This window comes from Mobula birostris, chromosome 14 (genome assembly GCF_030028105.1).
Source record: "Mobula birostris isolate sMobBir1 chromosome 14, sMobBir1.hap1, whole genome shotgun sequence".
In the NCBI taxonomy this organism is placed as follows: Eukaryota; Metazoa; Chordata; class Chondrichthyes; order Myliobatiformes; family Myliobatidae; genus Mobula; species Mobula birostris.
In genome coordinates this window covers 5258193-5270743 of record NC_092383.1, presented here as the reverse complement: position 1 = coordinate 5270743, position 12551 = coordinate 5258193, and the positions used below count along the sequence as shown (strand labels likewise).

General features: G+C 46.6%; 1 protein-coding gene across 1 annotated transcript in view; it reads right to left on the bottom strand.

Moving 5' to 3' along the window:
* Window positions 1–1380: 1380 nt before the first annotated feature.
* LOC140209666 (transducin-like enhancer protein 3) overlaps window positions 1381–12551 on the bottom strand; it is an 87004-nt gene continuing 75833 nt past the window's right edge. The window contains 4 exon segments of the mRNA XM_072278023.1: window positions 1381–6168; window positions 7684–7760; window positions 9062–9212; window positions 9961–10108. Of these exon segments, the coding sequence (XP_072134124.1) occupies window positions 6061–6168; window positions 7684–7760; window positions 9062–9212; window positions 9961–10108 (484 nt within the window). The 3' untranslated portion in view covers window positions 1381–6060.

Sequence of the window (12551 nt, the reverse complement as noted above, 5' to 3'; positions counted from 1 at the left end):
AGATTCTCACGACCATCTTGGACACTACCTCATCCTGACAGGGAGTGGTGTCATCGTGTGATAAAGGCAGCCTATAAACTGAGCTGGGGAACCCTCAGGTGGTTCCCAAAAGCAAGGCCCTTTTAACTAGGAAAGAGGGCCATCGGCAAGAATTGACTTCAAATCTGGCATTCTGCTTACATACACCACCATTTTACCAAAGGGATACATTTTGTAATTTCCGCTCTGGATGTGGGAGGCACTGGCCCAAATTTTTGTTTGTCCCCAGTTGTCCACTGAACTGAAGGATTTCCTGAGGAAATTCAGTGTCAGCTGTAGGCAGTCCAGAGTCACGTATATTCTGATCTGGTTAGGACCGCAGATATCCTCAGCATTACTTCCTTGCTTTTCCATTCTAGTCCCCGCAAAATGACCGCTAACATTGCATTTGCCTTCCTGAAACGTAAACTGACTGTTCCCCTCCACAGATGCTGCCTGACCTGCAGAGTTCCTCCAGTTTTTGTTCATTTCTCTGGCTTTCAGTGTCTGCAGTCTTTTGAGAAAAACATCAACCTGGTCAACTTCTAGCGGGTTCTCGTAGGTCTCAACCTGAGTGTCTCTTAGTCTTCAAGTAGGGGTCCATCACCAACTGCTGGGAAGCAGCAGCACAACATACTAAATGCTGGAGGAACTCAGCAAATTCCTTCAGAGTTTTGTGTGTGTTGCTCAAGATTTCCAGCACCTGCAGAATCCCTTCCATTTGGAAAAAAGTTGTGATCTATAGAATCCACTTAAGTCCTTTAAACCTAGCTACCCCCACTGATGCAAAGTCAAAACCAAGAAACCTTTAGTACACTCAACCAGCTCGGGTTGAGTGAAAAGTATGACTGATACTGTTATGTCTTTCCTAATCTGGATTGTTATTTTATTTCTAATTACTAGATTTCACTGCTTACTTGTGGGTTCGCAGCTGTTGTTGACTGCTCATTATCACATTCTTAAGCAATTAGCTTTCGTCATCAGGTTGGCCATTTTATATTTTTTGTACATTTCATTTAGTGTAGTTAAAAGCACTTGTTAGAAGTTGAAGGAATTTCAATCAATATTTGAATCTGTCTATCATTAGGACCTTGAGAATTTGCATCTTTTTACACCAGCTCCTTGCGTATGTAATGTGTTGGTGAATATTAAAACTGCCCTCAACTATAGCTACGTCAGGACAGGAGTTATCTATCTGTCTAGTTTGAGAAAATGGGGAAAATGAGCGAGGGCAGAACAGGTATTAAACTGAATGCCACAAGTCACTGATCCACCTTGTTCACTTCATGTAGGCAAATCCTTCTACAAAATCCACACTGTGGCCCTCTCCCGCTAAGATAGCAATTCTTTTTTTAAAAAAATTTTTATTGAGTTATTAACAACTGTACATCATTGTGTGTGATTGCAGTTAAGTTGCTACATATGTTTATCTGGTGACAGGAACCACAAGAACGGATACCTCATGACCCAATGAGTCGTTTCAGAACTACTATGGTGACCAAGCGTTGTTCACCTCTGCTTTGCTGAGAATGCATTTTTCATTAAGGAAAGCACGACACTATTACAGCTGGGGCGAGGTTCAGAGTTCATTCCCAATGTCATTGTAAGAAGTTTGTACATCCTCCCCATGGAATGTGGTGGGAGTGATCGGGTGTCCTCCCATCGAAAGATGTAGTGGGTAGTAGGTTAGTTGGTCATTGTAAACTGTCCCATGATTAGGCTAGGGTAAAACCAGGGGTTTCTGGGCAGCACAGCTCGAAGGGTTTGTTCTGTGCTGTATCTCTAAATAAGAAATAAAAGGAAAAGAAAATCCAAACCAAATGCTGCTTTTTTTTTTTGAGGGCGAGATGATTTGTGGGCAGAATTTAATCATCAAATCAAGTTGTTAATGCACAGAGAAAATTCAAACCAGAGTGTGGTTAGCCCACAGAATTAGAAAGGGGACAGTCTGGGAATGAGATTGATGAAGTGAGTTTAGAGAGAGCAGAGAAATAAAACTTGAAAGCAGAAATTTGTTGCTCAATCATTGGTCGTCTATGCACACTTGGCCTGAACGTTGCAGACACGTGTTGGGAGCTGTGCACACTGCAAGTAGTTTGGTGTCCGTTATACTGACAGAGCAAGGCCTGTTTCTGTGCTGTAGTTTTTCTATGGTTTCTGCCTTTACAAGCATTATCTCTGAATCAGTAGGGAGCACTTTGTCAATCAGATGGGTCCCAATGCCAAAAATCTGGTGTGGCATCAAACTTATGCCATACTCTACGAGCTGCTACCTTGCATAGCCGAGACGCGGGCTGAATGGCCTCGAGTCATAGTGCATTACAGCACAGAAACAGGCCCTTCAGCCCATCTAGTCCATGCAAAACCATTACTCTGCCTAGTCCCGTTGACCCACACCTTGAGCAGAGCCCTCCCATTCCCGTAATTACCCAAAATTCTCTCGAATGTTGAGGTTGAACCTCCATCTACCACTTCTGCTGGCAGCTTGTTCCACACTCACACCACCCTCTGAGTGAAGAAGTTTCCCCTTAAGCATTTCGCCTTTCACCCTTAACCCATGACCCCTAGTTGTAGTCTCACCTAGCCTCAGCGGAAAAAGCTTGCTTGCATTTACCTATCCATACCCCCCATAATTCTGTCTATCTCTATCAAATCACCCCTCATTTTCTGACACTCAGGAGAGTAGAGTCCCAATCACAATGCCCCATTTCCATGTCTAATTGAGTTTGTAAAATAATCTCAAAGCTGAGAGAAGCCTCACCTCCGACTGTGTGGGAAAGCACTGCTCTCCTCAGCAGAGATTGGTGGGGGTGGGAGGGAATATACATACTGGGAGAAGGGAAAGGCCATTCAGCCCTTCATATTCAGACTGCAGGTTCAGTTCTATATTCTCACCTCACCATGGCAACCATCCTCTAATGTAAAGACCCTCCTTGCACTGTCCCAAGGAAGATGTGCAGGGACTCACAATCCTCAAATGTTTTGCCTCACCTATGTCTTACAGGGATAACTCCCTGTTAGCGGAGACTGTTTGTTCTAAATTCTCCCACCAGTTTAGTTCTGGTTGCCTCATTATAGGAAGGATGTGGAAGCTTTAAGAGAGGGTGCAGAGATTTACCAAGGATGCTGCCTGGGTTACAGAGCATGTCTTTTGAGGATAGGTTGAGTGAGCTAGGCTTTTTCCCTTTGGAGTGGAGGAGGATGAGAGATGAACTCAATGCAGGTGTACAAGTTAAGAGGCATGAATCAAATGGACAGCCAGAGAAATTTTCCCCAGGGTATAATGACTATTATGAGTGGGCTGCCCCCTGTGCTGGTCGCTAACGATGCATTTCACTGTTTCAATATACATATAATAAATAAATCGGATTTGGAAGGTGACAGGAGGAAACTATCGGGAGGGGACATCAGTGGGAAGTATATTTTTACCCAGAGAGTGAGAGTGACCCAGAGAGGAACGCGCTGCCAGAGGTGGTGGCAGAGACAGATACATTTTGATAGGCACATGGATGAAAAATAAGTGGAGGGCTATGTGGGAAGGAAGGGTTAGATTGATCTTAAGAGTAGGTTAAAAGGTTGACACAGCATGAGCTGAGGGGACTGTATCGTGCTGCACTGTTCTATGATTTAAGAGGAAGCACCCCCAAATCTCCTCCAAAACAACATGGACTAGATGGGACGAAGGGCCTCTGCATGTGCTGTACTTCTCGGTGACGACATTATAAACAGTCAAAAGCTCCACTTGTTAAGGGAGAATGATGGATCAGATAGGAGCGGGAAAAGTGGAGAGCAGGGGAAAAGAGTGGCCTTTGAGTATTGTGAACAGTTTTGGACCCCTCATCTCAGAAAGGATGTGCGGGCACTGGAGAGAATCATTCTTGAAAGGAATAAAAGGGTTAGCATATGAGGAGTGTTTGATGGCTCTGGTCTGTACTCGCTGGAGTTCAGAAGAATGGAGGGGGGAATCTCATTGAAACCTATCAAACATTGAAAGGCCTAGATGGAATGGATGTGGAGAGGATGTTTGCAATGGTGAAGGAGCCTAGGACCAGAGGGCACAGGCTCAGAATACGACATCCCTTTACAACAGAGATGAGGAGGAATTTCTTTAGCCAGAGGGTAGAGCATCTCTGGAATTCGGTGCTACAGACAGCCTAGGAGGGCAAGTTATTGGGTATATTTAAAGCGGAGTTTGATAGGTTCTTGACTAGACAGGGCATCAAAGATTAGGGGAAGAATGGGGATGAGAGGGATAATAAATCAGGCAAGGTGGAATGGCAGAACAGACTCGATGGGCCAAAAATGGTCTAATTCTGCTCCTGTGCCTCGTCCAAATAGCAGTATAATCGGGAGGGCAATATGAACACTGGTTGCTCAGTTCCGATAGGCAGGTAGACTCATAGCAACATCACCACCTCAAACCTGCCTGCGCTTTGAAACAATATGCTGGTGTCCCCTTTTCATCCGGTTCCACCGAACTCCAAAAGTGGCCTCATCTCACTCTGTGGCAAGCTAGTGCTTTTCTCTTTGGAGTGAAGGAGGATGAGAGCTGACTGGATAGAGGTGCACAAGATGATAGGAGGCATTGATAGAGTGGACAGCCAGAGACTTTATCCCAGGGTGGAAACGGTTAACACGAGGGGGCGTAATTTTACGGTGATTGGAGGAAAGCATAGGGGGGTTGTCAGAGGTAAGGTCTTTACAGAAATACCCTGCCAAGGGTGGTGGTAGAGGCAGACACACTAGGGGCATTAGGAGCTCTTAGACAGGCACATGGATGATAGAAAAATGGAGGACTATGTAGGAGGGAAGTGTTAGATTGATCTTGGAGTAGGTTAAAACACTGCCACAACATAGTGAGCCAAAGGGCCTGTACCATGTTGTAATGTTTGTACACGAATAGACAAGCCGGGCCGAACGGCCTTTTCCTGTGCAGTATAGCTCTCGGATTCAATGAACGCCACTCGTAACCAAACATAGAAAGACACACGGTGATACTTTGTGAGACACTATTGTTATGTACTTTACTCTTACAGCTGAAGTGTTAAAAAGTAAAAATAAATCAAGACTTTTTTTTTGCAGGAACTGCAACCACTAGCTATCTGGAATTTGAACATATATACACACATAGAACAGATCAGACTAAAGCTGACCTGAGACCAATTCAATCACGAAGCAGAGAAACTCGTGTGGGCAGAGGGAATTCTTAAAAAATAAATCTATTCTGAAAAGTCCATATCCTCCATCACCACCTCCAACGAACTTCCCCGTCAATGGTTCAACGCACACAACGGAGGAACAATGAGAAACAGTCAAGCCTGTTCTACAGCTTCCCTGAGCAGTGTCTTCAACATCACATCAACGTATCGTCCGGTTCAGTTCCCTCGTGAGAATGTTGGCCTTGAAGCAAGAGTGATGACCTTAAATCCATAGGTCGGAAGGTATACTCACAATAAGGCCAACTTTTCCACTTTCCAAGTCCCTTTGGCCATTCCCTCTCAATCTAGAACAACTCTCTCCTAAATTTAAGAACCTTGTTTTTTTTTTATTTTCCTGGGACGCAGTTCAATTCCCCACAGGCTGCACCCCAGAACTTGGTGCCATGTCTCAGGGCACAATGCAGAAGTACCCCCAAAGAGCCAGGCAGAACCCCAACTCCACCCAATATTTACAGCACAGATCACTAGCGAAGCGCCGCTTCACATCGGAGTCCAAAACATCCGTATGCACCGCACCGCCCAGTGGCACTTCCCAAGGTACGCCACGGAAAAAGTTCAGAGAAAGGAAGTTCTGGTTGGGCTGCCGGTAAATCTCAAACATCTCCCATTCAAACGGGATACACTCCAAGCCTCCCTCGGCCACAAGGAGAGTCATCAGCTCTGACGTAAAGCAAGCCTCGAATACCCCAAAAGCGAGCTTTGTAAACCAGTTCTCTCGTTAGGTTGACTGTAACATACAATGGATTCCTTCTCTGTATGAAAGGTGTATTTCAAGCCAATCCTGAATGCCGCAATCTAAAGTGCTAACGTGGTTTATCCCCCTTCAGTAGATGACCTCATAGACCGTTGCTTTTTTGTCGCCGGATCCAGTGACGATGTACTTGTCATCAGCCGAGATATCACAACTTAACACAGATGAGGATTCCTTTGACTGGAGGGGGAAGGGCAATAAAAAAAAAGCAGAATTTTAGATAAAGTTAGACAAATACCCTACGAGCTTGATTGTTTGGGCAAGGAGTACCTTCCCCTTCACTGTTAAACAGAAACAAATCGTCCCTTCAACCAACCGCCAAAACCTTAATCACTACAGTTTAGCAACTTTCGTCACTGTGTACTAAAATAGACGTTTTTTTTTGTTCTAATTGTGTCCTTTCTATCAGCAGCATGGTGTTTAGAGTAACGCCATTACAACACTAGTGACTAGGGTTCAATTCCTGCCGCCGGCTGTAAGGAATTTGTACATTCGCCCGCTGACTTTGTGGGTTTCCTCTGGGTGCTCCAGTTTCCCCCCACATTCCAAAGATGTACAGATTAGGGTTAGTGAGCAGTGGGCATGCTAGATTGGCACTGGAAACATGGCCACACTTGCAAGCTGCTCCCAGCACATCCTTGGACTGTGCTGGTTGTTGACGTAAATGAAGCATTTCGGTGCATGTTTCAATGTACAGTACTGTGCAAGAGTCTTGGGCACATGTATATAGCTAGACTGCCTAAGATTTTTGCAAGGTACTGTATTTGTCAACATGGAGCTGTGGGACAGGTGACAGCGAATGAGTACTGGGGCAGGGGTGGAGTGGGTGCAGACACACCCAACCCTGAGACACCAGGCAAAGTCATTTCATTCCAAAAAAAAATTGGTTTATTGATCATTAGAAAATGTTTCTCTGGTGCTTCCTGCTCCCTCCCCTCTCCCTTCCCCTTTTTCACATCGTGACACCCCTCTCCCTGCCCCCTTCCCACTCTCAGTCCACAGTAGAGACCCATATCAGAACCAGGTTTATCATCACTCACGTCAGGATTTTTTTGTTTGTAGCAGCACAGTACAATACATAAAATTACTGCAGTACTGTGCAAAAGTCTACCTATGTAGACGTGTGCCTACGAATTTTGCACAGCACCATATATTAAACAACTTCACACAATTTTTGGACAATAAAACAAAAGTCCATTTTAGTGAAAAGTGCTCAATTTGTTCATAGTTCTGAATGCTGTTGCTTGTTTTTATTGTTTGTACAATTTGTGCTTTTCTCTCTCTACACATGGAGTGCTTGTTAGTCTTTTTTTTAAATGGGTTCTTTCAGGATTCATGTTTTGTAGCTGCCTGTAAGGAGATGAATCTCAAGGTTGTATAATTTATACATATTTGCATAATAACTGTACTTTCCACTTTATTTACAATGTAAACAACATTATGAAAAGTGGTTTAAAGTGTTTACAGTGCAGTGACTATGGTAATAATAGAGGGGGGTGGGGGATAACTAGAATGGTTATTCAGGTTAACTACCCGGGGGAAAGAAGCTTTTAAGATGGTGTGAATTTTTTTGTTTTAGTAGCCCTATAGTGCTTTCCTGAAGGGAGCTTTTGGAAACTAAATATTAATTCAAACTAAAACTTGAGGCAACCGTTAGATGGCAGAAGAGAAAACCTTTGGCAAACTGTCTTTTACCTGGAATATACTGGCACCGTACGGTGTCCTCCAGGCATTCAGTAGGTTGTCCTTACCGGTGCTGACAAACCACTTCCCTAGGTAAAAAAACGTACACACATTCAAAACATTTCCTTCAGAACAAGCAAATGGGCAGATTAGTGATCAATTCACAAAGCTCGCAATAGTATTTTCTGTATCTGGTCACATGGCTTCCAACACCATTAGAGACTAGACCTCAGGATGTGGAACTCCAGCCATGGGCCCAGAGTGTGGACTATCAATATCCCTTTACAACATTTCTAAATGTCTTTAATTATACATAATTGATATGTACAACTTGAAAAAAATTAAAACAGATTCATTCAACTTATGTAAATTTTATTTGGCATCAACGGGTAGGGGGGAAAACTGTCAATCAGATTCAAGGTATCCAGCTCCTTAGCTCAGTATGTGTACAAGAGGCAAAGCCAGGGCAGAAATAGCTATTATAATTTTAAATGATTGGAGGAAAGTATTGGGGGGGTGGAGGGGAAAATGTCAGAGGTAGGTTTTTGTACACAGAAATGGTGGGTGCGTGTACGCGCTCCCGGGGTTGGTGGTAGAGGCTGATACATCAGAGTTATTTAAGGGCATCTTAAATGGATGATGATGTGTGAGCACGTGGCCAAGTGGTTAAGGCATTTGACTGGTGATCTGAAGGTCGTGAGTTCGAGCCCCAGCCGAGGCAGAGTGTTGTGTCTTTGAGCAAGGCACTTAACCACACAGTGCTCTGCGACGACACTGGTGCCAAGCTGTATGGGTCCTAATGCCCCTCCCTTGGGACAACATTGGTCTTGTGGAAAGGGGAGACTTGTAGCATGGGCAACTGCTGGTCTTCCATACGACCTTGACCAGGCCTGCGCCCTGGAGAGTGAAGACTTTCCAGGCGTAGATCCATGGTCTCGCAAGACTGACGGATGCCTTTAAATGGATGATAGAAAAATGGAGGGCTATGCAGGAGGAAAGGGTTAAACTGATCTTGGAGATCAAGGCTGAAGGGCCTGGGTTGTGCTGTAACGCTCAATGTTACTCCCCCATGGTTTCAGCCATTCACCTGTTCTGATCCCCACTGGCAGTAATGAGAGGCATCTGTCATCAATTCCTCTTTCTGCTCATGCCAAAGTTCCTCCAGAACCAGAACGTTGTGTGGTGCACCAGACCCTAGCACCTCCGCTTTCTTGTGTCTCAACTACCAAGGCCTTTGGAAGTTGCCAGTGGAGGAAAGTTACTCAATTATGAAGAATGTGTACACAATCTATTCAAGTGTCACACAGCGTCCTTGATGAACTTGGGATAGATCAGAGAGGAGGGAGAGCTTGAGGCTTTGTGGAACAAAAGCATCTGCAGATCCACTCACCACAGTAAGCGAACTTGAGCGACAGGACGCAGCTCTCGTGCAGGTGAAGCTGATACTTGTCTGGTTTAGTGTGATGCAACACTTCGACGTTGCTGCTCTCCATTCCCACCGCTAACCACTCCCCCGTGGGGCAGTAACCCAGAGAGAAGATCTGCACAGGAGCAGAAGGCAGTGTTAATTATCAGCTCTCACCCTCTCCTCCTCTCTTCCCTTCCCCTCCCCTCTCCATCCCCCCACTAACTCTCCCCACCTCTCCCTCCTCTCCTCCTGCTCACTCCCACTCCGTCCTCTTTCTCTCCCCCCACCTCTCCCTCCCTCCTCTACCTGCCCCCAACACTCCTCCTCCTCTCTCTCTCTCCCCCCACCTCTCCCTCCCCCCTCCTGCTCCCTCCCCCGTCCTCTTTCTCTCCCCCACCTCTCCCTGCCCCAACACTCTTCCTCTTCCCCCCTCCTCCTGTTCACTCCCTTCCTCTCTCCCCTCCTCTCCCTCCCCATCTCCCACTCCTCTATCCCCACTCCTAAATCTCTCCTCCTCATTCTCTCTCTCCTCTTCCCTTTCTCCTTTATTCCTCTCTCTCCCTTTCCTCGTGCTCCTTCCCTCTCCCCCCATTCCCACTCTCCCTCTCTCCCATCAGGAGAACACATTGGAGAAGGTAGAACATACATGGGATCGTAACAATATCAACAGCAAGTTAATCATTGGGATTCATTTCTAAAGTGATGGAATTGAAGAGTAAAATGTATTAAATACTAACAAGTAAGGCAACATTCTTAGGGGGTGGGTGTGGCACAATGAAACATTAACTTCAACTGAAACAGAATTGGAGAGGAAGGGTCAGGCCAAAAGAAACCAGAGACCTGAGCAGGTTAGTGCCATTTCTGGCTGGTCAGCCACTCACCTGTGAGGTAAAGTCGTGTTGCTGAAGTTGCCGTCCTTCCCTTAAATCCCAGGACCTCACGGTGTTATCCAAACCTCCCGTCCATAGTTTAGTGCCATCATGAGAGATATCTATACAACTGGCACCATCTGTGTGCCCTTGGAACTGCCTGTACAAAACCACAAAGCACTTCTTGTTAATGTGACCTGTCAGGATTGGCAACCTCTCCCCTCCAGCCCAACTGTCCACACAATGTCTATACACCATTCAATCGGCTTTAGTTATTGTTCCCCCTTGATTCTCCGACCACACGCACAAGACGTGGACTGGGTGTTAACACTCTGAAAGCCTAGAGTCAGATGACCCAGTGTCGGGCCTATCCACGGTGGGTTCCGTTTCTGCTGATGTACTGGACAATGAGATCACAGCCAGTGCCCTACCGGACAAGCACAGTTCTGCCGGACATTAAGCAGGTTCAGTTTTATTTCTCACGCGTACGCCGTTTGCGTTAACAACCGATGCAACGCAAGGCAGTGCTGGGGCGTCCTTCGGGTGTTGCCACGCATACCATGCCCTCAGTGGGGTTCCCAACCTGGGGTCCAGGAACCCTTCGGTTAATGGTGTGGCTCCATGGCGTAACAAAGGCTGTGGAATGTCTGATGTAGATAGAAAGGCCACTCTATCTAGGCCTTTCAGTCCTCGATGGGCTTTGATGAGATCTCTCCCCCCACCCCATTACGCTAAACGTTTCTGGTCACCACACTAAAGGAAGGGTGTGGTTAAACTAGAGCGGTGCAGAAAAGTTTCACAAGATGTTCACTGTACTGGGGGCCTCGAGTTATAAAGAAAGATGGGATAGGCTGGGACTGTTTTAAACCACAAGTGCGTTCTGACCAATGCCTTATAAAGCCTCAGCATCACATCCTTGCTGTTATATTCTAGACTGCTCAAAATGGACGTATTTGCCTTCTTTACTAATGAGTTAACCTGCAAATTAGGGAATCCTGCACAAAGACTCCCAAGCCCCTTTGCAGCTCTGATTTTTGCATTTTGTCCCCATTTAGAAAACCGCCTACGCCTTTATTCCTTCTGTCAAACTGCATGACCATGCCCTTCCCTGTACTGTATTCCATCTCCATTTCTTTGCCCATTCTCCCAATCTGTCTAGGTCCTTCTGCAGACTGATTGCTTCCTCAATACTACCAACCCCTCCACCTATCATCATATTGTCCACAAAGCCCTCAATTCCATCATCCAAGTCATTGACACATATGGTGAAAAGAAGTAGCCCCAACAATGACTAGAACACCACTAGTCACCAGCAGCCCCAATGACTAGAACACCACTAGTCACCAGCAGCCCCAATGACTAGAACACCACTAGTCACCAGCAGCCCCAATGACTAGAACACCACTAGTCACCAGCAGCCCCAACAATGACTAGAACACCACTAGTCACCAGCAGCCCCAACAATGACCCCTGCAGAACACCACTAGTCACCAGCAGCCCCAACAATGAAGAGAACACCACTAGTCACCAGCAGCCCCAACAATGACCCCTGCAGAACACCACTAGTCACCAGCAGCCCCAACAATGACGAGAACACCACTAGTCACCAGCAGCCCCAATGACTAGAACACCACTAGTCACCAGCAGCCCCAACAATGACCCCTGCAGACCACTAGTCACCAGCAGCCCCAATGACTAGAACACCACTAGTCACCAGCAGCCCCAATGACTAGAACACCACTAGTCACCAGCAGCCCCAACAATGACTAGAACACCACTAGTCACCAGCAGCCCCAACAATGACCCCTGCAGAACACCACTAGTCACCAGCAGCCCCAACAATGACGAGAACACCACTAGTCACCAGCAGCCCCAACAATGACCCCTGCAGAACACCACTAGTCACCAGCAGCCCCAACAATGACCCCTGCAGAACACCACTAGTCACCAGCAGCCCCAACAATGACGAGAACACCACTAGTCACCAGCAGCCCCAATGACTAGAACACCACTAGTCACCAGCAGCCCCAACAATGACTAGAACACCACTAGTCACCAGCAGCCCCAACAATGACCCCTGCAGAACACCACTAGTCACCAGCAGCCCCAACAATGACGAGAACACCACTAGTCACCAGCAGCCCCAACAATGACCCCTGCAGAACACCACTAGTCACCAGCAGCCCCAACAATGACGAGAACACCACTAGTCACCAGCAGCCCCAACAATGACCCCTGCGGAACACCACTAGTCACCAGCAGCCCCAACAATGACGAGAACACCACTAGTCACCAGCAGCCCCAACAATGACGAGAACACCACTAGTCACCAGCAGCCCCAACAATGACGAGAACACCACTAGTCACCAGCAGCCCCAACAATGACGAGAACACCACTAGTCACCAGCAGCCCCAACAATGACCCCTGCAGAACACCACTAGTCACCAGCAGCCCCAACAATGACGAGAACACCACTAGTCACCAGCAGCCCCAACAATGACGAGAACACCACTAGTCACCAGCAGCCCCAACAATGATTAGAACACCACTAGTCACCAGCAGCCCCAACAGTGACGAGAACACCACTAGTCACCAGCAGCCA